The 24,650-nt window shown below is 38.2% G+C and overlaps 1 protein-coding gene across 1 annotated transcript in view; it reads left to right on the forward strand.

Annotated features, from left to right (window-relative positions):
• The window catches only part of LOC128654610 (transmembrane 4 L6 family member 1), an 84,015-nt gene extending 60,908 nt beyond the window's left edge, over positions 1–23,107 (forward strand). Inside the window, exons 4-6 of the mRNA XM_053708617.1 lie at positions 13,197–13,342; positions 19,431–19,635; positions 21,449–23,107. Of these exons, the coding sequence (XP_053564592.1) occupies positions 13,197–13,342; positions 19,431–19,635 (351 nt within the window). The 3' untranslated portion in view covers positions 21,449–23,107. The remainder of the gene's footprint in view (positions 1–13,196; positions 13,343–19,430; positions 19,636–21,448) is intronic.
• Positions 23,108–24,650: the final 1,543 nt, after the last annotated feature.

A 24,650-nucleotide genomic window follows, 5' to 3' on the forward strand; every position in this document is an offset into this window, starting at 1 on the left:
TTGTTATTCATAAGATGTCTAACATATGTTTTTTTAATTTTTTTTTTTTTTTAACAACAGTCATCAAGTGATACACACATGAGAAATCTTAAATGTTCTATGTACTATGCTTTTATGAATTTAACATTAAGACAAACAATACATTAAGATTCTGATTTATTGACAATAACAAATCTATTGTCATTTGTATGCTCCATCAAAATGATGTAAATCATAACTTTGTGTGTGTATATCTTTAATGCAACATTGATGTGCGTATTTGAGCAACAGTAACATATGTTATAATATCTGATCTTAAGGTGTACACAACATGTTATGTTTTACAGAGATTGATGTCACATGTGGGATGGAGGAGGAAGAGGCTGCCTTGGAGTCTGATGGTATGTGAAATATATCTATCATGTTTCCAACATGTTTCTTTTTTTGAAATCATTTTATTGAAGACATTCAAAGTCTACAGCTTTTTCCCTTTAAAAAGGAATATTATTTGTCTGTTCAAATACAATACTGCCCCCTTTCTATATCAGGCAGCATGAAAATCTGCTTGTATATATTTTTTTAAGAATATATAATTCATGCCATCATTATGTCACATGCATATTCCATGCCAAAACACAATAATAAGTTTCACATTGTACAGACAGTCATTGAGATTCATCTGAGTGCCTATATAGATACCATATCCTCATTTCAGAATAGTTTACAGATTCAAACACACTTCGAGGTATATTGAAAACATAATCAATTTTAAATGCGTTGATTTGATGTCAGGATGTATGAGATGTTAATATATTTATTTTACATTTTCAGATGGATCCACCACTTCTGGTCATCTGGATTCCGCCCCTGCCCAGTCACAGACCCCTCCCCGTGCACACACCCCTGACCATGGCCACACCTCTGCACACACCCAGAGCCCTTCCCATCACCAAACCCATGACCATGCCCCGACCACTGCCAGCCCTTCCCATATTTCATATCCTGTCCCTCCCAAAAAACGCCCATACACTCCCCTTCGCCGCTCTCCCCGTATTCTGGCCCGTACAGCTGCCCAGACCCAAACTCCCCACTCCCCAGCTGTACGGCCTACCCTGGAGCAGCAGCTCACCACTCCCCAAGCCATTCCCATCCCTCCCCGAGCCAATCCCATCCCTTCCCCCTGTTTAAACCTTCATTGTCCTGGGTGTCAGATTGTCCTTCCCAGGCACAGCTGTAAGTATCATTCTAAATACACTTTATAAGATACTTAAAGGTACAGTGAAGTTAAATTGGTTAAATTGTGATTCAAATCCAGCATGCAATGTTAAGCCAATGTATAATAGAATACTCTTATGAATTATTCGTCATTCTCTTGATATATTTATTGAAAACAACTTATTCCTATAATTAGTTTAAACAATAAAATAAATGTGGCCATCATTTCTTTATTGTTGGATGAATGTATCCATCAACCAGCATGCACAAACAAGGTTCATCAACAAATATTGGCTTCCATAAAAACCAACATTCTTGCATTCAAAATATAGCTTGACAATTAAAACATATAATGAATATGTGTAATTTCTAAAGATTTGTCATGTCATGCTCTATCTGAATCAGTCCATTAAATATTTAGGTTCAGTGTCCCTTTAATTGGATATCACTACATATACCAAACACCACTACTTGGATCCAAAATTTTATGTCCAAATGTGGATACATTATCTCTTGTCTAACCCAGTGGGAATGTAATTTCTTCTGGTTGCTATGTTTACACAGCTTGTCCTCAATGCCAAAATGTTTAAGGATAGGTGTGCCTACCACAGTCTAAATTGAATTTTTAAATTGCTGATGTAAGTACAATGTAAATCCTTTAACAAGATTTGATACACTCAAGCTGTATAAGTGGATCATCTAAAACCAATTAAAGGGTTCAACATGTTTGAGTAACATGAGCCTTTAATGATTTCTGTCTGTCTGAATAACCTAATTCATGTGTAAAGAATATATGAAAAATAATTGATGTAAATAATTATTTGTCTTTATGATGACAATGTATGTATTAAAATCTTTTATTCTGTTGTGTAATTATCCTTAATATTAATTTTTATTTTATTTTAGGCTGTGACTCAGCATGGCTCATGCTAGAAGGGATAGCAAGAGTAGAGCAGGCCGTGTTGAGGAACGCAGCTGTCCTGAGAGGGATGAACGACACCATGCAGGCCCAGCTCCGGGTTCAGGACTTGACTCTGCGTGAAATTATGCAATTACGTTCAAGGCCTGAATCTGGAGCTGGACATGCACAGGACAATGAAGAGGATGACCAGTAAGTGGAGGATCTGGATATGCTCCATGGTGGCAGATAATAATCCTCCGTCCACATGTTGAATTTGTATTTATATTGTTGCCCTTTGGCCTTTTTATCAGTTTTTTGTTGTGCCTGTTGCACTCTTTTACCTTGTCATGTGTCTCCAATGAGGCTATGCTGGCCCTTGGCAACTCTCTTCATGGACTGTGATGCACTGTGTTACCTTGTCATGTGTCTCCAATGAGGCTATGCTGGCCCTTGGCAACTCTCTTCATGGACTGTGATGCACTGTGTTACCTTGTCATGTGTCTCCAATGAGGCTATGCTGGCCCTTGGCAACTCTCTTCATGGACTGTGATGCACTGTGTTACCTTGCCATGTGTCTCCAATGGGGCTATGCTGGCCCTTGGCAACTCTCTTCATGGACTGTGATGCACTGTGTTACCTTGTCATGTGTCTCCAATGGGGCTATGCTGGCCCTTGGCAACTCTCTTCATGGACTGTGATGCACTGTGTTACCTTGTCATGTGTCTCCAATGAGGCTATGCTGGCCCTTGGCAACTCTCTTCATGGACTGTGATGCACTGTGTTACCTTGTCATGTGTCTCCAATGGGGCTATGCTGGCCCTTGGCAACTCTCTTCATGGACTGTGATGCACTGTGTTACCTTGTCATGTGTCTCCAATGAGGCTATGCTGGCCCTTGGCAACTCTCTTCATGGACTGTGATGCACTGTGTTACCTTGTCATGTGTCTCCAATGAGGCTATGCTGGCCCTTGGCAACTCTCTTCATGGACTGTGATGCACTGTGTTACCTTGCCATGTGTCTCCAATGAGGCTATGCTGGCCCTTGGCAACTCTCTTCATGGACTGTGATGCACTGTGTTACCTTGTCATGTGTCTCCAATGGGGCTATGCTGGCCCTTGGCAACTCTCTTCATGGACTGTGATGCACTGTGTTACCTTGTCATGTGTCTCCAATGAGGCTATGCTGGCCCTTGGCAACTCTCTTCATGGACTGTGATGCACTGTGTTACCTTGTCATGTGTCTCCAATGGGGCTATGCTGGCCCTTGGCAACTCTCTTCATGGACTGTGATGCACTGTGTTACCTTGTCATGTGTCTCCAATGAGGCTATGCTGGCCCTTGGCAACTCTCTTCATGGACTGTGATGCACTGTGTTACCTTGCCATGTGTCTCCAATGGGGCTATGCTGGCCCTTGGCAACTCTCTTCATGGACTGTGATGCACTGTGTTACCTTGTCATGTGTCTCCAATGGGGCTATGCTGGCCCTTGGCAACTCTCTTCATGGACTGTGATGCACTGTGTTACCTTGTCATGTGTCTCCAATGAGGCTATGCTGGCCCTTGGCAACTCTCTTCATGGACTGTGATGCACTGTGTTACCTTGCCATGTGTCTCCAATGAGGCTATGCTGGCCCTTGGCAACTCTCTTCATGGACTGTGATGCACTGTGTTACCTTGCCATGTGTCTCCAATGGGGCTATGCTGGCCCTTGGCAACTCTCTTCATGGACTGTGATGCACTGTGTTACCTTGTCATATGGCTCATATATTCCTTATTTTTACAAGATTATTTATAAACGTTGTGTATGTTTTCTTACATACTAATAAAATAAATTTTATTTCACAAATCTTTGTCCTCATTCTTCCTGTTATTTTTTGCAAGCTCTAGTTTATGTTGTTTATCCTTAAAGGGACCTAACAAATCTATTTGTTATAATGAAATCATATATGTAAGACAATAGTAAATGACTTTAAGATTAACATCTCCAATGTAATCTTATTATTTGTGTTTATATTATTTTCTCTTAGCTCTATCATTGCCTGATTATGATTAGCAGAGTAATTTCTTTATATATGTATATATATTTTTGTATTTGTGTATATATGTATATTTAAATGTTCATATCCATGTGTGTATTTATAAACTCTGCATGAATTGATGCACCTTTACAAAATGATCTGAGTATTGATACAATGATATAATCCCTGTAAAGTGTTCATTTTATTTAAATAGTATTGACTATGTGTATGCTCTTTTTAAAAACAAAATAATGTCCCTTTAAGTGATGTTGATCACTATTGTAAATGAATGTATTTCCATTTGTAAAGCGTTTTTGTCCTTTTTACAAGAACAAGGACATATAATTTTATTAATAAACAATCTTATTGTAATGTTGACAGCACCTGTATTTCATTTTCAAATCTATATTATTGTCAAAGTGTAACCAAATCAATCTCTGTGTGTAATACAAATAATGTAGATGATGAATATTAGTTAACTAATATGTTAACAAAATACATCTCCTCCCATATATGGCTATAGGTAGGCTGACCATAATTAAACTTGAATAAATGACACGTTTAATCAATACATGTATAACTATTGTTATTCAACAACAATCCAAACATATCTTAAAACATCAATGGCATATGTATTTCTCATGTGTATCTTTTAAATGTTAAAGATATACACCATAGCTATAGTTCAAGGGACAGTCAAGTCCGAAAAGATGATTCATGATTTGGTGACATTCCTAGATAGCAATCTACACACATACTAGTTCCTAAAATATAAATACGTTTCTTAATGATATGCCAAGATGTCACTGAGTCCTTGTATTGTCTGCGGTTTTTCAGCGATCTCGGATGCGCCATGTTGCTTAAGACGTCACCTGCCAGGCTGTCCAATGATTCCTTGTATTGACTGACGTTCTTACGTGATCAGGAATATGCCTTTTATTGGATTGCGTTTTGACGCGATCAAGGATGCGCCTTTTTTTTTTTGGGCGTTCTTACGTGATCAATAATGTGCCTTTCATTGGATGGCGTTCTTACGTGATCAAGGAAGCGCCATGTTAAGACGGCACATGTAAAGTTAAAAAAACGTGTGATTGGATTGCGTAGTCCCGCAATATTTGTGCACGTTAAAAACGTTTGTGACTGCATGCAATTTTAAAAAGCTTGCGAATATGTATTATTTGCATCATGTTACATTGTTGACCCGTAGCTGATAAAGACCAACACATTCTCTTTTGCTGGATGTCTGGTTGAATCAACGAACGAAAGCAAAATGTTTTCATGCATAGGATATTTCTAGGCAAGTGCAAATCTCTACAGTCCATGTTTAATATGTTTGTCAACAATGTTCCTTTTTCTTAAAAATTAATGTTGTGTTTAATGTTGAACATATCTAATTAATAAATATACGCTATTGTGTTTGAATAAAGTAATCAATATGCATTTATCATATGCTAAATATATGATGCCGACTTCTTCTAAATGTAATTTCGTTGTATATTTTATGAAAGGTTCATTAGACACTCACATTATAAATAAAAATATTTGATTTTGTCTCTAGTTAGATAGTCCATTGTTTAACCAATAGGTTTATTTTGTCTTGTGTTGTAAGAAAATGTAAGTTATTTTCTTACTCCTCGCAAAGCCAATGAGTTTCATGTGAGTACCATCTCCAGCTTTGTCCAGTTTGTGTAAAGGTTCTTTTCATATGTTAATGATGGGGTATTGTGTTTTACGGTTGTAATGGTGGTTCATCTATATTTAAAATATAGCTAACCCTATTTTATTTGCAAGTGTTTGAAGCTTTTTAATATTGCTATCAGTATATGTTAATCTTGTTGTTTGTAGTAGTGTCTATTACATACAGTTATGTAAAAAATATAGGATACTGTCCCTTGAATGCAAATGTTGTTTTTTTGTATCATGTATGAGATCCACATAGTTTAATCTTCAAATATATTTTTGTTAGCATATTTCACCCCCCCACTCCTAAAAGGAATTTAAACCATATTCATTGTTAAAATAAAAATAGTTACAATAAAATATTAACACAATAATGTCTCTTAAAGAAAATAGACTTTATTTAACACGTCAATATAAATGTGATTTTCAAATTTTTTTTTGGAAAAAGTACATGTAGATATAGCAACAAGCTTAAAATGTGTTAGCATATGTAATGTTGTTAAAGGGACAGTTTAGAAAAAAAAATTTTTAACATTATTCGAAAAGTAAATTCTGTAATAACAAGGATATCAAATGTTTCTCAACAATTGAACATTTGTCTGGGTTTATTTAAATTTGCTATCTAAACCTATGAGGTTGGTGTGCTCATTTCTTAAATCTTGAAGAGTGCTTGTAATCATTATACAATTTGAGCACTAGAGGGCATTTGGATAGCATTTGTATATGTAAAACCTTGTGCTCATACAGCATATTATTGACCATGTATTGATCATTGATATCTAAAATGTTGTTATGTCAGAACAACAAATAAGTGGTCATTTTTCATAGTCATAGATACAAGGGTAAGCACATAAGTCACACATGTATTTCTCCATGTTTTGTTGTTTCAAACTTTATAATGCGTAATACAGTGTTTTCTTTGTAATCAATAATTTTCTGACTGTCCCTTTAAGCTGTGTTATTGGCATTCAAACAGTAATATGCCATCATGGATAATTGTTATGGTAATTTAGTTAGCGATTCGGGAAACAGTTTGGACATCACATCACAGAAACCAATCAATATCATGAACAAGGATAGGTATGTGATGATGTGGTTTTCACACACTTATAACCCACACTCTGCAAAGAATCTTCCTCCATGGACCCGGTCCCATAGAAGTCGATTATATACAGAGTGTGGTCCACAAGTGTATGAAAACCACATCATCACATACCTATCCATTACCCAAAAAAAATAATTTAAGATGGAAAAAAATACTTACTTCCTCTTCCTTCCCCTCTTCCCACGGGGCTGAGGCTCTGGGAGAGGCAACTGCCGACTCCGAAGAGTCCTCCTTGGAGCTGTTGTGGGAGGAGTGGAAGGAAGAGTACTGGGACGACCAAGGTGAGGAGTAGATGGCTGAGGAGGAGGAGGAGAAGATGGATGAGGAGGAGAAGATGGCTGAGGAGGAGGAGGAGTAGATGGCTGAGGAGGAGGAGGAGTAGATGGCTGAGGAGGAGGATGATGAGATGGGCCGGCAGGAGGAGATGGCCCAGCAGCAAGAGGCCCAGCAACAAGAGGCCCAGCAACAGGAGGTAGACCAGCATGCGCCTCCCGGAAAAATGTGAACATTTCCTGATGAAGATTGAACATTCTTGTTTGTCCTTCTTGTATTGTATTCAGTATACTGATTATTTCATTTTGGCCTTGAATTATTTGATTCTGCCCATCAAGTATTCTGCGTCGTCCTTCTATGTTTTCTATCCGGGAGGTACGCATCTGGTCTATGTACTCCAGTAGAACCCGCACCTCCGCTATTTCTTCTTGTTGTGCCTGTTGAACCCGTGCACGGCGGGGTGCCCGTGCACGGCGGAGTGCGGGTCTTTGAGGGACCTCGGGTTCCGCGGGTTCAGCGGGATCCTCCTGTGCTTCCGGGGCCTCTTGATCATCTCCCGTGCGCTGTTCGTCACGGGGGGCCTCTTCCCTCCGAAGTGGGAATTCCTCACCACCACTCTCATCCCGGGGAGATGCAGGAGGCTGTGCTGCCTCGTCCCCAGACTCTGTATATTAAAAAAAAAAGAAAAAAAGAAATGTATATATTAGCATATTTGCAAATAAAGTTTTAAATGACTTAGCTTACGATACAATTACAAATGCAGAATCATTAATCCACTTTGAAATCTAACAAACAATCAATTCTATTTCCGCTTTTTCTAAACAGTGTTTGTGATATCTGGTCAATGTGAATGTTTTTGCGTTTGTTTTCAGTCTGTTTAAATGCACACCTAACCTATAGCCTAGATACTGATGTAACCGCTAAGTAATAGAATGCGTGTAAACAGCGTAATAGCATTAATCTGATCCTTAACACATGAAACCCAATGTTTTATCTTTCATGATTTATAAGCATACATTTAGTATCAACTTTCGAATGTACTTTTGTTATCTAATTAGCTTCATTCTCTGGATATTCTTTGCTGAAAAGCATATCTAAATATGTTTATAAGATTCTGATTGTTAGCTGAATATAGCTGCCTCCTGTGATTGTTTCACCGTGTGCATGGCTATTTCTTCATTAAAATATATCTCAAGAATGAATCAAATTATGTAATATAAGTACATTTGAATGTTTTGTCAAATTGTATTCGCTACCTCAATCATGAAAGTAAATGTTTGCGTATAGTGTCCATTGAAATACATTCGTATGTGAAATTATTGTTCAATGAGCTTACCGTCAGATGAGAGTGGCAGGTTCCCGGTATCGATTCCTCCGATACCGACTACTTCCACCTCGGAGATGCTGGGCCGCAACATTTCCTCCCATCTGCAGTACTCCATTTCAAGGGCAGGGCCGCCACCGGTCCCTGCGGCATGTCGGGCCTCCAGGCTTAACTTTTTTTTAAGTTCAAGTTTACAGTCCCGGTACCGATGTTTGATGGAATCCATATCCCGGTTCCGGCCACCCACTGCATTGACTGCATTCCGAATCTCGTTCCAGAGCCTCCTCCTGTCAGTCGGGGTAGTCTTCTGGTGCTGCAGCATCCTATACCTGGCCATATAGGCCTCTACGAGGGCCTCCTTCTCCTCCATCGTAAACCTCGCCTCCCTAGTCGCCTTGGCCTTCCCCTGTGACGATGCCCTCTGTTTCCCGGACTGTGAAGCCCTACTCTGACCGCCACTGGGCCCAGCCACTTGGTCATCTTGAACCAAGTGGCTGGGTCCACCCACCGCTTCCACCCCCGCTTCCTGCCCCCCTTCCTGCCCCCCTTCCTGCCCTGTTCCTCTCCCCCTCCCTCTACTCCCCCCTCTACCTGTCCCCTGCCTGGCCTCCATCTCCTCCCTAAACTAAACCCCAAATAATCAAAAAAAAGTGAGTGTGATGAAATGAAAGGGGGTCAAAATAAAGAACTAAAAAGACAAAAAAGGTGCTTAAAGTGTGAGGGATGTAAAAAAAAAAAAGAGGGTAAGGAGTATTTAAATAAACGAAAAGAATAAGACTAAAAGGAGGATATGTAAACTAAATGTAACTAGGGGATGGGTATGGGATGGGTATGGGGTATGGGATAAGAGTAAATGGGATGAAAGGGAATGGGACTACAAGGAATGGGGTATGGAGTGTAGTATGAGGGGGTAGGGGGTATGGAGTGTATGTAGTGTTATTGATAAGTGTATGTATGTATTGAATGTGTTTGCGTGTAAATGTGTTAAGTGTACAGATAAATCACTCGCTCGCTAACTAACACTACTTCTAATTCTCAATAACAAACACTCCCACTAACGCTCACTAACTACCACTAACTGACGCTCACACTAACAACTATCACTAATAACTCCCACTAACTCACTCACGCTCCCACTAACAGACTCTCTCCCACTCCCGCTAACTCCCACTAACTCACTCACTCTCTCACGCTAACACTACCAACTGACTATCTCACGCTAACACTACCAACTGACTCTCTCACGCTAACACTACCAACTGACTATCTCACGCTAACACTACCAACTGACTCTCTCACGCTAACACTACCAACTGACTCTCTCACACTAACACACTCTCAAAAATTCGCAAAATCTCTATTCTTAAATCTCCAAAGACCCACCAGCAACACAGTCAAAGAAGCCCTGCTTGTGTGGTGCTTATATACCCTGTGTAAATGTTTAATGATGTCCCAATTTCCATTGTAATTAGTGTTCAGGTGTGCTTTATTAGCAATTAATATTATTGCAATGTGTATTAGGTGTGTTAATTTGCGCATGCTCATTTTGAGTTGGTATTTGTGGAATGTGTAGAATGCGATGATGTCATAGTGGTCGTTTTCTCTAACATTGTCCAATAGTATTCTTTTTAAATGTGAATTTGCGATGGTGTGTTATTCGTGAAGTGTTGTATATGTATGTTTTTCATAATATATAATGATATTGAATGCGATTTTTTTTTTAGTGTATGTATATATTTTTTATTCCTTGTTGTTATTGTGCGATTTTCCGCATCTTAAAGTATATGCGTATTCCCCGTATAAATAGTATTAAAACTTCCCCCGCTTGTGAATGTGTAATGCTTGTGTGCTTTGTTGATTGATTGATGTTGTGACATTTGCGGCGTGTTATTGTTGTGCATGATGTGGTATGCGTCATATGACCGAGCTGTGCGTATTCTCGCGAGATCGAGTGTTAGGTAAAAAAAGCTATTTTTTGACTTTCCCATTGATCTCTATGGGAGACTGTCTAACGCGGGCAGGATTACGCGTGTGACATACACGCGTTAGGAGCATCGTTAGATGGTCTTATATTAACTCTAAATACCGGAGTCAAACAATGACGTGCGTTAGACATAAAACACGCGTGGCGTTAACAGCCCATCTACCGCCGAACTCTAAATCTAGCCGTAAATTACAAAAAAAAACAAACACTAAATTACAAAAAATAAAAAAAGATTACATGAATTTTAAACTAATTACACCTACTCTAAGCCCCCTAAAAAAATTACAAAGCCCCCCAAAATAAAAAAAATGCCCTACCCTATTCTAAAATAAAAATTAAACAGCTCTTTTACCTTACCAGCCCTTAAAAGGGCCTTTTGCGGGGCATGCCCCAAAGAAAACAGCTCTTTTGCATTTAAATAAACATACAATACCCCCCCCAACATTACAACCCACCACCCACATACCCCTAATCTAATCCAAACCCCCCTTAAAAAACCTAACACTAAGCCCCTGAAGATCTTCCTACCTTGTCTTCACCACGCCGGGTATCACCGATCCGTCCAGAAGAGGCTCCGAAGTCTTCATCCTATCCGGCAAGAAGAGGTCCAGAAGGGTCCGAAGTCTTCATCCTATCCGGCAAGAAGAGGAGATCCGGACCAGCAAACATCTTCATCCAAGCGGCATCTTCTATCTTCATCCATCCAACGAGGAGCGGCTCCATCTTCAAGACCTCCGGCGCGGAATATCCTCTTCTCCCGACGACTAGACGACAAATGAAGGTTCCATTAAGGGACGTCATCCAAGATGGCGTCCCTCGAATTCCGATTGGCTGATAGGATTCTATCAGCCAATCGGAATTAAGGTAGGAAAAATCTGATTGGCTGATTGAATCAGCCAATCAGATTCAAGTTCAATCCGAATGGCTGATCCAATCAGCCAATCAGATTGAGCTCGCATTCTATTGGCTGATCGGAACAGGATGAAGATGTTTGCTGGTCCGCATCTCCTCTTCTTGCCGGATAGTATGACGACTTCGGAGCCTCTTCTGGACGGATCGGTGATACCCGGCGTGGTGAAGACAAGGTAGAAAGATCTTCAGGGGCTTAGTGTTAGGTTTTTTAAGGGGGGTTTGGGTTAGATTAGGGGTATGTGGGTGGTGGGTTGTAATGTTGGGGGGGTATTGTATGTTTTTTTAAAATGCAAAAGAGCTGTTTACTTTGGGGCATGCCCCGCAAAAGGCCCTTTTAAGGGCTGGTAAGGTAAAGGAGCTGTAAACTTTTTATTTTAGAATAGGGTAGGGCATTTTTTTTATTTTGGGGGGCTTTGTTATTTTTTTAGGGGGCTTAGAGTAGGTGTAATTAGTTTAAAATTCATGTAATCTTTTTTTATTTTTTGTAATTTAGTGTTTGTTTTTGTAATTTAGTGTTTGTTTTTTTTTGTAATTTAGTTTAGTTGATTTAATTGTAGATAATTGTAGGTAGTTTTTTTTAAATTAATTTATTGATAATGTAGTGTTAGGTTTAATTGTAACTTAGGTTAGTATTTATTTTACAGGTAATTTTGTAATTATTTTAACTAGGTAGCTATTAAATAGTTATTAACTATTTAATAGCTATTGTACCTAGTTAAAATAAATACAAAGTTGCCTGTAAAATAAATATTAATCCTAAAATAGCTACAATATAATTATTATTTATATTGTAGCTATATTAGGGTTTATTTTACAGGTAAGTATTTAGCTTTAAATAGGAATACTTTAGTTAATAAGATTTATTTTATTTCGTTAGATTTAAATTATATTTAACTTAGGGGGGTGTTAGTGTTAGGGTTAGACTTAGCTTTAGGGGTTAATACATTTATTAGAGTAGCGGTGAGGTCCGGTCGGCAGATTAGGGGTTAATAAGTTTAGGTAGGTAGCGGCGACATGGGGGGGGGCAGATTAGGGGGTAATAAATATAATATAGGGGTCGGCGGTGTTAGGGGCAGAAGATTAGGGGTACATAGGGATAACATAGGTTGCGGCGGTGTACGGAGCGGCAGATTAGGGGTTAAAAATAATATGCAGGGGTCAGCGATAGCGGGGGTGGCAGATTAGGGGTTAATAAGTGTAAGGTTAGGGGTGTTTAGACTCGGGGTACATGTTAGGGTGTTAGGTGCCAACTTAGGAAGTGTTTCCCCATAGGAAACAATGGGACTGCGTTAGGAGCTGAACGCTGCTTTTTTGCAGGTGTTAGGTTTTTTTACAGCTCAAACTGCCCCATTGTTTCCTATGGGGGAATCGTGCATGAGCACGTTTTTGAAGCTGGCCGCGTCCGTAAGCAACGCTGGTATTGAGAGTTGCAGTGGCGGTAAATATGCCTGTATGCTCCCTTTTTGGAGCCTAACGCAGCCCTTCAGAGAACTCTAAATACCAGCATTGTTTAAAAGGTGCGGGGGAAAAAAAAACACGCGTAGCTAACGCACCCCTTCTAACGCAAAACTCTAAATCTAGGCGATTGTGTTTGTTGATTACTGTAACCAGATTTTAAGAAAATTTTGTACATAAATGCAGTCCTTTCTAAAGGGTTCACATACTTTTTCTTTCCCCTGTATTTGTTTTTTTGAGAACTAGATTTCAGAGTGTCTGACCAGATTAAAGTACATTATGTTTTTATTAAATTTCTATCAAAATTTGACTGTTAAATCCAGTTGTTGGTATGTTCTACATTTGTACAGATGTTGCTGTCAGTTCTTTTCTCTGCACTGGGGGCTGCAGGAGGAGCATTCTGCGTTGTGATCTCCGCAATGGGTTTGGTTAAAGGACCACAGTGTGACACAGGAAATGGAGTATTTGAGTACCCCTTCAGAAATGAAACTGAAGAGTAAGTCTGCACAAAATATTATATAAGTAACTTTAAAATGTTGCATTATTTTTGGATGCAAATTCTGTCCCTTTATTATCTCAGCGTGTCATCAAAATAATGACAACACAAAACCAAAAGAAGAACAGTGCTGGGCTGGGTAATTACTATGTGTGGCTTGCTATATAGCATCAATTCTGTTCCCATGTATAGCGTATAACAATCTACTATGCATGTGTAAAGTGAACAAATACACAAAATATTGGGCTCAAGTCCACTAAATACAGTAATATTCAAATATATCGCAGATGTTGCCTGGCTGCAACCCAATGCGTGATATACAGAAAGTTACCTGTGTCCTGAAACAAGTTCCAGATCATGGAGCTTTCTGAGAGAGCTATAATCCGTGTCAGCTCTGAAACCGTGCTGGTACTTCCTGTCCCCCTACTGAGACTTCAACTGAACGGGTGTCCTGGGATTTCCAGTCAGCGGTAATAAGATCAAAGGCTGTGGGGCACCACTTCTTACAGAGCTGTGGGGCAACTACGGAAAAGGAAAAGGAGTGAAGTCTTGCACTCTCTTACCGCCTCTCAACCATTACAGATTCGCCACCACCATTGGGCTAGAACGCCACCACCTTCCTAGGTTCCTCCTGACGTATTCAGGTCACGTGATGTCTCCAATGTAACCGCCCAACACCCTTCACTCAGATCGGATCGATGACAGGTTAGGAGGATAATAGCCACGGTACTTCTCCAATGGGGAAACAGTGCCACAGATGTATGAGAAATGCTGCTACCAGACAGGCAAGAAGCATACACAATCCAAAAAGGTAGACGGTAACAGCAGCGTTAAATAAATAGTTCAGTCTTTATTACTCCATGTTAAAATACATACTCCAAGGAGGGAGAAACAAATATAAAATACATACTCCAAGGAGGGAGAAACAAATATAAAATACATACTCCAAGGAGGGAGAAACAAATATAGAATAAGATACACGGATACAAAAGGCAGTATAGGCATTTCGGTGAGAGCCGTAATCACTACTGATAAAATGGTACATTCAGAGATTGTTTAAAAAGGGTGTACTAAATCCCCATTGGTTAAAACCAATAATTGGTCAAACCAATAGCCGTGCAACTATAAGTGCAAATATGTAATCCAAAGCAGAAACAAATAAGCAATGTGCAAATAGTGTCCATTAAAGAACACAGTATCTAGCAACATTCTATATTATAAACTAAGGGTTCAAACACATAGAATATACAAAATATACAAAAGAATTCCTACATAAAATATAGAAGGATATAAATTATGTGAATTAGTGAACCATGGATATGGTTATATCAAAGTAACTTGGCTAAGCTATAATGTTCATGTTAAGGCAACAAAAAGTATAAGAAATAGAGTCTGTATTATGTCATATAGAACATATATAAATACATTTAATTGCTTATTTATTCCGCCTCACATGACTAAAATAGATGTCTTATGATCTATGAAGCTGCTGTGAAAGCAAAGTCTAAATTAAATAAACTAAAGTAAAAAAACAAACACTAAATTACAGAAAATAAAAAAGAATTACAATTTTTTAAAACTAATTACACCTAATCTAATCCCCCTAATAAAATAAAAAGTCCCCCAAAATAATAAAATTCCCTACCCTATACTAAATTACAATTAGCCCTTAAAAGGGCCTTTTGCGGGGCATTGCCCTAAAGTAATCAGCTCTTTTACCTGTAAAAAAAAATACAATAACCCCACCAACATTAAAACCCACCACCCACACACCCAACCCTACTCTAAAACCCACCCAATCCCCCCTTAAAAAAACCTAACACTACCCCCTTGAAGATCACCCTACCTTGAGCTGTCTTCACCCAGTTGGGCACAAGTGGACATCCAAAGGGGCAGAAGTCTTCATCCGATCCGGCCAGAAGATGACATCCAGACTGGCAGAAGGCTTCATAAAGGCAGCATCTTCTATCTTCTTCCATCCGGAGCGGAGCGGGTCCATCTTGAAGACATCCGACGCGGAGCATCCTCTTCCATCCGACGGCGACTGAAGAATGAAGGTTCCTTTAAGTTACGTCATCCAAGATGGCGTCCCTTCAATTCCAATTTGCTGATAGAATCCTATCAGCCAATCGGAATTAAGGTAGGAAAAATCCTATTGGCTGATGCAATCAGCCAATAGGATTGAAGTTCAATCCTATTGGCTGATCCAATCAGCCAATAGGATTGAGCCTGCATTCTATTGGCTGTTTGGAACAGAAAAAGTAAATATACACATATAAACATTATATTTAACATATTAAAGATTTTTTTATTTATTTTCTACAATCTTTGATAAGACGACCAGAAGTCACTTCTTAACAGGGTGAGGTATTTTTCCAAATTGTTCAATCAGATCCATAATTAATTAGATTATGTGTCATTTTTGGAGAGATTTTGAACTCTCTATTAACCCCTTAATGACCAGCAACATATCCTGTACATCGCTTGTCTTTCTATGGGGTGTGTTTTTCAATAGCGCGGTCTCGCCACCAACGGCGAGACCACAATATTTTAGCAAGCCTGCAGGATGGAGGAAGGGTCTAATAGCGCAGTCTTGCAACTGGCGGCAAAACTAGCACTATTACACCCAGCCAAACCCTTAACGACCAGCGACATACAAGGTACGTCATGGTCATTAAGGGGTTAAATGCAGACCAGCACATTTTAAATATTAGATTTCTTCTGTTTGCTACTCTACATGTTATAGTGCTGCAAATTAAATTAATTTAATGTGTTGTCAATGTCAATAAAACTTTGAATTAAAGTTGATCTGTTTAATTTAGTTCACAGACACCTAGATTACAAGTTTTGCGCTATAGAGGGTGCAAAATGAACGCAACAAAAGTTACGTTATTTCACCCTCTATAGCACTGCCATTATGAGTTTTGAAGAAGCCGCCTTGTGCATGCGATATGGTTGCGTTATGTTCCATACCGCACAAAATACAAGCGCTGCTTTGACGTGCTCATGCGCGATTTCCCCATAGAAATCAATGGGGAGAAAGTGTTAGAAAAAAACACCTGCGATCGTGGAATGAAAAGCTGCGTAATGCAACCGCATTGATGTCTATGGGGAAAAAAGTTATGGTTAAACCTAAAACCCTAACTTAAACCCCACATCTAAACACCCCTAATCTGCCGCTCCCGATATCGCCGCCACTATACTAAAGTTATTAACCCCTATTCCCCCCACACCCCAACATCGCCCACACTATAATAAAGATATTAACCCCTATTCCGCCACTCCCCAACATTGCCGCTACTAAATAAACCTATCAACCCCTAAACCTCTGGCCTCCCACATCACTGCCACTAAATAAACCTATTAACCCCTAAACCGACAGCCCCCCACATCGCAAAAAACTAAATTAAACTATTAACCCCTAAACCTAACAACCCCTAACTTTAAATTAGAATTACAAGATCCATATCTTAAAATAAATAAAAACTTACCTGGGAAATTAAAAAAACCTAAGTTTAAACTATAAATTAAACTAACATTACTATTATACAAAAATGTAAATAACTATCAATTAAATAAATTAAATTACTCATTAAAAAACCTAACACTACTAAATAAAAAAATCAAACGTTACATAAAATTAAAAATACTAAATTACAAACAATAAAAAAATACTTAATTACAAAAAATTAAAAAATACTAAATTACGAAAAATAACAAATGAAATTATCCAAAATAAAAACAATTACACCTAATCTCATAGCCCTATCAAAATAAAAAAGCCCCCCCCCAAAAAAACCAAAAACCTAGCCTACAAAAAACTACCAATAGCCTTTAAATGGGCCTTTTGTAGGGCATTGCCCTAAATAAATCAGCTCTTTTACCTGAAAAAAAATACAAAGACCCCCCAACAGTAAAACCCACCACCCAAACCCCCCAAAATAAAAAAAAATAACTCTAAAAAAACCCTAAGCTACCCTTTGCCCTGAAAAGGGCATTTGTATGGGCATTGCCCTTAAAAGGGCATTCAGCTCTTTTGCTTGCCCTCTTTTAAGACAAGCCCAAACCCCCGATCCACTTACATTTTTTGAAGTCCGGACATCCATCCTCATCCAGACGGCAAGGTCTTCATCCATCCAGACGGCGTCTTCTATCTTTATCCAGGCAGCATCTTCTATCTTCATCCTGGTGGCTGATTTGAATAGCCAATAGAATTTCAGTAGCTCTCATCCTATTGGCTGATTTGAACAGTCAATAGGATTTCAGTAGCTCTCATCCTATTGGCTGATTTGAATTTCAAAAATCAAATCAGCCAATAGAAATGCAATGGACGCCATTTTAAAAAGACTCCCTTACATTGAACATTTCGTATACGGCCGTCGACCGTATGAAGATGATGCTCTGCCCTGGATGTCTTCAGGATGAAGCAGCTCCGCACAGCCGGGATGAAGATAGGAGATGCCGCCTGGATAAAGATAGTAGACGCCGCCTGTATGGATGAAGACCTCACCGCCTGGATGAAGACTTCTCGCCACCTGAATGAGGATGGATGTCCGGACTTCAAAAACTGTAAGTGGATCGTCAAGGGTTAGTGTTAGGTTTTTTTAAACTTTTTTGGGGTGGGTTGATTAGGGTTTGGGCTTGTCTTAAAAGAGCTGAATGCCCTTTTAAGGGCAAGAAAAAGAGCTGAATGCCCTTTTAAGGGCAATGCCCATTCAAATGCCCTTTTTAGGTCAATGGGTAGCTTAGGTTTTTTTTAGAGTTAGGTTTTTTTATTTTGGGGGTGGGTTGGGTGGTGGGTTTTACTGTTGGGGGGTCTTTGCATTTTTTTTCTGGGAAAAGAGCTGATTTATTTAGGGCAATGCCCTACAAAAGGCCCTTTTAAAGGCTATTGGTAGTTTATTGTAGGCTAGGGTTTTTTATTTTGGGGGGGCTTTTTTATTTTGATAGGGCTATTAGATTAGGTGTAATTGTTTTTATTTTGGAAAATTTGTTATTTTTTGTCATTTATTTTTTGTTTATTTTTTGTAATTTAGTATTTTAAATTTTTTGTAAATGTAGATTTAAATTTTTTAGTAGTGTTACGTTTTTTTAATGAGTACTTTAATTTATTTAATTGATAGTTATTTTAATGTTAGTATAATATTAATGTTAGTTTAATTTATAGTTTAAATTTAGTTTTTTTTTAATTTCTCTGGTAACTTTTTATTTATTTTAAGATAGGGATCTTGTAATTTTAATTTAAAGTTAGGGGGTTGTTAGGGTTAGGGGTTAATAGTTGAATTTAGTTTTTGGCGATGTGGGGGGCTGTCGGTTTAGGGGTTAATAGGTTTATTAAGTGACAATGATGTGGGAGGCCAGAGGATTCGGGGTTAATCATTTTAATTAGTGGTGGTGATGTCGGGGAGCGGCGGAATAGGAGTTAATATCTTTATTATAGTGTGGCAGATGTTGGGGTGCAGGGGAATAGGGGTTAATAACTTTAGTATAGTGGCGGCGATGTCGGGGAGCGGCAGAATAGGGGTTAATAAATTTATTAGTGGCGGCGATGTCGGGAGTGGCAGATTAGGGGTTAATAACTTTAATGAAGTGTTTGCAATGCGGGAGGGCCTCAGTTTAGGGGTTAATAGGTAGTTTATGGGTGTTAGTGTACTTTGTAGCACTTTAGTTATGAGTTTTGTGTAACAGTTTTGTTGCATAAAACTCATAACTACTGGTCTCAGATTGCGAAACGAATCGTGTCGTTATAGGGTGTAACGCAAGCTTTTTAGCCTCACCCCAAAACTTGTAATTTGCTGTTCTATAGATATCCCAAATACAAATGTCATTTTTTTGGGTGCGGAGCTGATGTTGCGTTACAGGCTATAAGGCTTGCGGTATAGCTAAACAGACAAGACTCATAATTGTTGCCTTGCTGTTTTAAAGCTGAAATGGCCAATTTTTCAGCATTAAAACATGAACGCAAAACTCATAATCTAGGTGAGAGAGGGCTGATAGATAAATGTAATATGCTACACACAAAAAAATCATTATTATTTTGAAAGTTACATTATCTAGCATTTATTTGTTATGGTTTTTTTTCCTTTAGGGAAAGCTATTTGTTTAATCAGGATTTATGGAGCACATGCCAGTATCCTGAAAACATTGTACTGTGGAACATTGTGCTCTTCTCCATTCTCCTGGGCATTGGTGCCATAGAAGCTGTGCTGTGCATCATTCAAGTTGTCAATGGACTTATAGGATTTGTGTGTGGAACATGTCTAAGAAAAAGGAAGGTCGGCAATGACTCTTAGGTACATTTCAGCCAGTCTAACAATGCTTAACATAAAACTGAAGCAGAGGGTTGTGAGCATGTTCTGTTTATGGGGTCGGCAGAATGGCTTGTGATTGGCAGCTCCATTTGCTGCAACAATAGAGAAATAGAAATCCTTTAGACCAAGGTGCAGCCAGTACCATAAAAGTAAATTAGCACCCAGGAGGGTCTTAAAATATGCTTACAATGGGCTTCTGTTGGTAATATCCACTAAACATTGCAGTCATTAACATGAAGTGTAGTAACAGTTAACATCTAATGCCCCATTAATATTACAAAAAAACGTTTAAAAAATGGGAAAATAATTATAGAGCAAATTAAATAACGTGTTATGCTAATTTTCTAAGTCCAGTGTTTCTCAAATTCACTCCTAATGTACCCATAACAGATTTCCATGCTAGCTGAACTAATGCACAGGTGAAATAATCAACTGGGTGCTATTTGCTTATTGGTGGCTGCACATTTTATATATGCAGCCACCAATCAGCAAATAGCACACAGGTGCTGAGCCTACCTACAACAAAGAATACCTTAATCATGAAGCAAATTAGATAATAAAAGTAAATTGGAAAGTTGTTTAAAATTGTATTCTCTATCTGAATCATAAAAGAAAAAAAATTGTTTACTTCAGTTCATTTTGCCATGACAATTGTTAGAATTTGCCAACTTACATTAAAAAATAAGTCATGTAACTCATGGCCGAGGGAAACATCTTCAATTTACATCATCTTGGACCTTCTAATAATTTGAATAATTGAATGCTAAAATAAAAAGTTAAAAACAACACATTAAATTGTATATACCAATGAGACCCTTAATTTAAAAAAGGATAATCTCCTCTTTAAAAAGGGGGTCATATGATCTTGAAGATACTATGGGCCTTGTAAGATTCTCTAAGAAATCTCCCCAGTACTATGAAACCGCTGCCCTAATTCTATAAAGGCAGTTTTTACCTTCCGTACAGTGTATCTCGCAAATGAGTGTTCCCTGCTGTTAAGTATGTGAAGGTCATGCACACAATACAATACAGGGGGAAAAAAATCGTAATTTAAAAATCATATAAAATAAATTAAATACTAAAATAAAAATATGCAGTAAAAATTGTATTGTTTAATTGCATGAAAAATAAGTAACAAAATTGTTCTGCAAAAATACTTTATAGAAAAATTAAAATTGTACTGAAATTATGCAGGAAAAAAAAAAATGTAAGGTGCACAATAGAAATCGTAATAACACTATACTGCACATGCAAAAAACAACATGCTGTGAAATTTGTATTTATAATAGAAACTGCAAAGCGTATTATTTTCCTTATTGCAAAATTAGTTTAATTGCCTCTGCGTTCCATGGGTTTAGCTACAAATTTGTCTGGCGTATTCTCTAACATATTCCCACCCTGCAGTTTTAACAGCAAATTGAATGGTGGGCGAGATTGTGTCACAATTCCCAAAACACTTATTACCTTAATAGACAAGCAACTGCCTACAAAAGGAATTGTAAGATACTGTACACTAAAACAGCATAATCTGATTTGTATTGGCTGCAGGATTTTATTTTTTAACTGCGCCCCCTACTTCCTGCCAATTTTGCACTCCCCAGCGTAGTTTTCCTTTCCAGTGAGCGCCGTCACTATCTATAGAGTTATAGTTAATCTACTGCATTTGTCCGTGACACAAATGATCTGCTTCATTAGCCTATTATTTAATTAATGTATTGGCATTTCCTATTTCATTTATATATTATAATATGCATATATTTATTTTCATTTTTATAGTTTTTATTTTTTATTTCAGAAATAATATTTAGAGCATGATCGAAAGAAACTTAATACTAATGAACGAAGGGCAGCAGAGGCAAACTACTGGACTTTCTATACCTGACTGAGAAGCTCAGATCCTTAAAGGGAGATAAAGCTGAAATTAAAACTATTTCTGAAACATAAAACTATTTCTTCCCTATGTAATACATTAGAGCATTTTTATTGCAGTTCATGTCCCTTTAAAACATTTATGAAACTCTCACATTTTTATTTAGTATGAAGATTACATTTTTGTATGAAAAATTTACATCAGAAAGATTAAATAACTTTTTTAAAGGCATAATGTGAACATAAAATGTATTCATGCATAATTAGAGAACTTTGCAATGCACTTTTATTATGTATTTCATGTTTTAATCCTGTAAATTAACTCTGAAAAGTGTAGTGTTTCCACTCCCACCACTCCTGAATGCTGTGCACAGTGATTGGTTGATATGTGCAGGACATTTATATCTGTCTCTAACTGGCCACCGTAAGGTTAAAAAAACAAAAAAACTTTAGGGGGCTTTTCAATGGGTGTGTTCCCATATTTTACAGATAGTTTTCAAATGCTTTTAATAATGTCTAATATTTTAGTGTCCCTTTAAGGACCAATTACTGTGGAAGACAGATGTGGGTGTGTTAGTGTATCCAATTTAGAGCATTCAAACTAAGACTATTGTGCAGTATATCCTAAATCAGTTGTTGTACTCTTTGTGTGATATTTTCTAAATTGGTTGCTCTGAGACATTCACATCTTAGCTTCACTAACAGCTAGATTACGAGTTATGCGCGCTATAGGAAAATTAACAAACACAACAAAATTTGCGTTATTTAACCCCCTATAGCGCAGCCATTACAAGTTTTGAAACAGCCGGCTTGTGCACGCGATATGGTGGTTTTAAACTCCATACCGTACATAATTCAAGTGCTGTTTTGACGTGCTCGTGCATGCTTTCCCCATAGACATTAATGGGGAGAGCGGGTTAGATCGCGGAATGAAAAACTCTGTAACGAAGCCCCATTGATGTCTATGGGGAAAAAAAAAGATACGATTAAACCTAAAACCCTAACATAAACCCTAAATCTAAACACCCCTAATCTGCTGCCCCTGACATCGCCGACACTTACATAATGTTATTAACCCCTAATCTGCTGCCCTGATATCGCCGCCACCTAAATAAATCTATTAACACATAATCTGCCGCCCCCGATATCGCCAACACCTACATAATGTTATTAACCTGTAATCTGCCGCTCCCAATATCGATGCCACCAAAATAAATCTATTAACCCTTAATCTGCCACTCCCGATATCGCTGCCACTATACTAAAGTTATTAACCCCTATTCCCCTGCACCCCAACATCGCCCACACTATAATAAATATATTAACCCCTATTCCGCCGCTTCCCAACATCACTGCCACTAAATAAAGCTATTAACCCCTAAACCTCTGGCCTCCCACATCACTACCACTAAATAAACCTATTAAACCCTAAACCGCCAGCCCCCCATATCGCAACAACCTAAATTAAACTATATTAACCCTTAAACCTAACCCTAACACCCTTTAACTTTAACATAATAAAAATAGACCTAAATTAAAGTTACAATTATTAACTAATAATACTTACCTGTGAAATAAAACCTAAGCTAGCTACAATATAACTAATAGTTATATTGTAGCTAGCTTAGGTCTTATTTTTATTTCACAGGTAAATTTGTATTTCTTTTAACTAGGTAGACTAGTTAGTAAATAGTTATTAACTATTTACTAACTACCTAGTTAAAATAAATACAAACTTTCCTGTCATATAAAACCTAACCTGCCTTACACTAAAACCTAACATTACAAAAAATAAAAAAACTACCATTACAAAAAATAACAAACTAAATTATACAAAACAATAAAAATTATTCCTATTCTAATACCCTTAAAAAAAAAAACACCCCAAAATAAAAAAGCCTAATCTAGAATAAACTACCAAGGGCCCTTAAAAGGGCCTTTTGTAGGGCATTGCTCTAAAGTTAACAGCTGTTTTTTTACAAAACAAAACAAACACCCCCTAACATTACACAAACCCCCACCCCCAAACCCACAAAATAAAAATAAAGTAAAACCTAATCTACCCATTGCCCTGAAAAGGGCATTTGTATGGGCATTGCCCTTAAAAGAGCATTTAGCTCTTTTTCCTGCCCTTAAAAGGACATTCAGCTCTTTTATGAAATGCACAAGCCCTAATCTAAAAATAAAAACCCACACAAAAACGAAAAAATACATTACACAAAATAGCAAACAAATTATCAAAAATAATAAAAAATATTCCTATTCTAATACCCATTTAAAAAAAAACCCACCCCAAATAAAAACCTTTTCTACAATAAACTACCAATGGCCCTTAAAAGGGCCTTTTGTAGGGCATTGCCCTAAGTTAAACAGCTCTTTTACCTGAAAAAAATACAAAGACCCACTAACATTACAAACCCTCACCCCTCCAAACTCACAAAATAAAAAAATACCTATATTAAAAAACTTAAAAGGGCATTTAGCTCTTTTGCTTTGCCCTGAAAAGGGCATTTAGCTCATTTACGAAAAGCCCAAACCCTAAACTAAAAAAAAAACACCCAAAAAAAACCCTTAAAAAAATCACTAACCTCCGAAGATCCACTTACAGTTTTTGAAGTCCTGCTTGAACGATCTTCATCCAGGCGGCGAAGTCCTCATTCAGGCGGCGAGAAGTCTTCATCCAGGCAGCCTCTTCTATCTCCATCCAGGCGGCATCTTCTATCTTCATCCCGGCGGCGCAGAGTGGGTCCATCCTGAAGACATCCGGCGCAGTGCATCCTCTTACGGTTGCCGCCGTACACTGAATCTTCAATGCAAGGTATGCGATGTTAGGGGGTGTTTGTTTTGTTTTGTAGCAAAAAAGCTGTTAACTTTAGGGCAATGCCCTACAAAAGACCCTTTTAAGGGCCCACAAAAGGCCCTTTTAATGGCTCTTGGTAGTTTATGCTAGACTAGTACTAAAGCCCATGTGCACGGGCCATTGTTTGCAGTACAGCGGTCCCACCCATTGCTCTCTCCCCCCTCTCTTTTGCTCTCTCTTCCCCCCTCTCTTTTGCTCTCTCTCCCACCTCTCCTTTACGCTCTCTCTCCTCTCTTTTGCTCTCTCTCTCCCCTCTTTTGCTCTCTCT

The sequence above is a fragment of the Bombina bombina genome, chromosome 3 (assembly GCF_027579735.1).
Source record: "Bombina bombina isolate aBomBom1 chromosome 3, aBomBom1.pri, whole genome shotgun sequence".
NCBI lineage: Eukaryota > Metazoa > Chordata > Amphibia > Anura > Bombinatoridae > Bombina > Bombina bombina.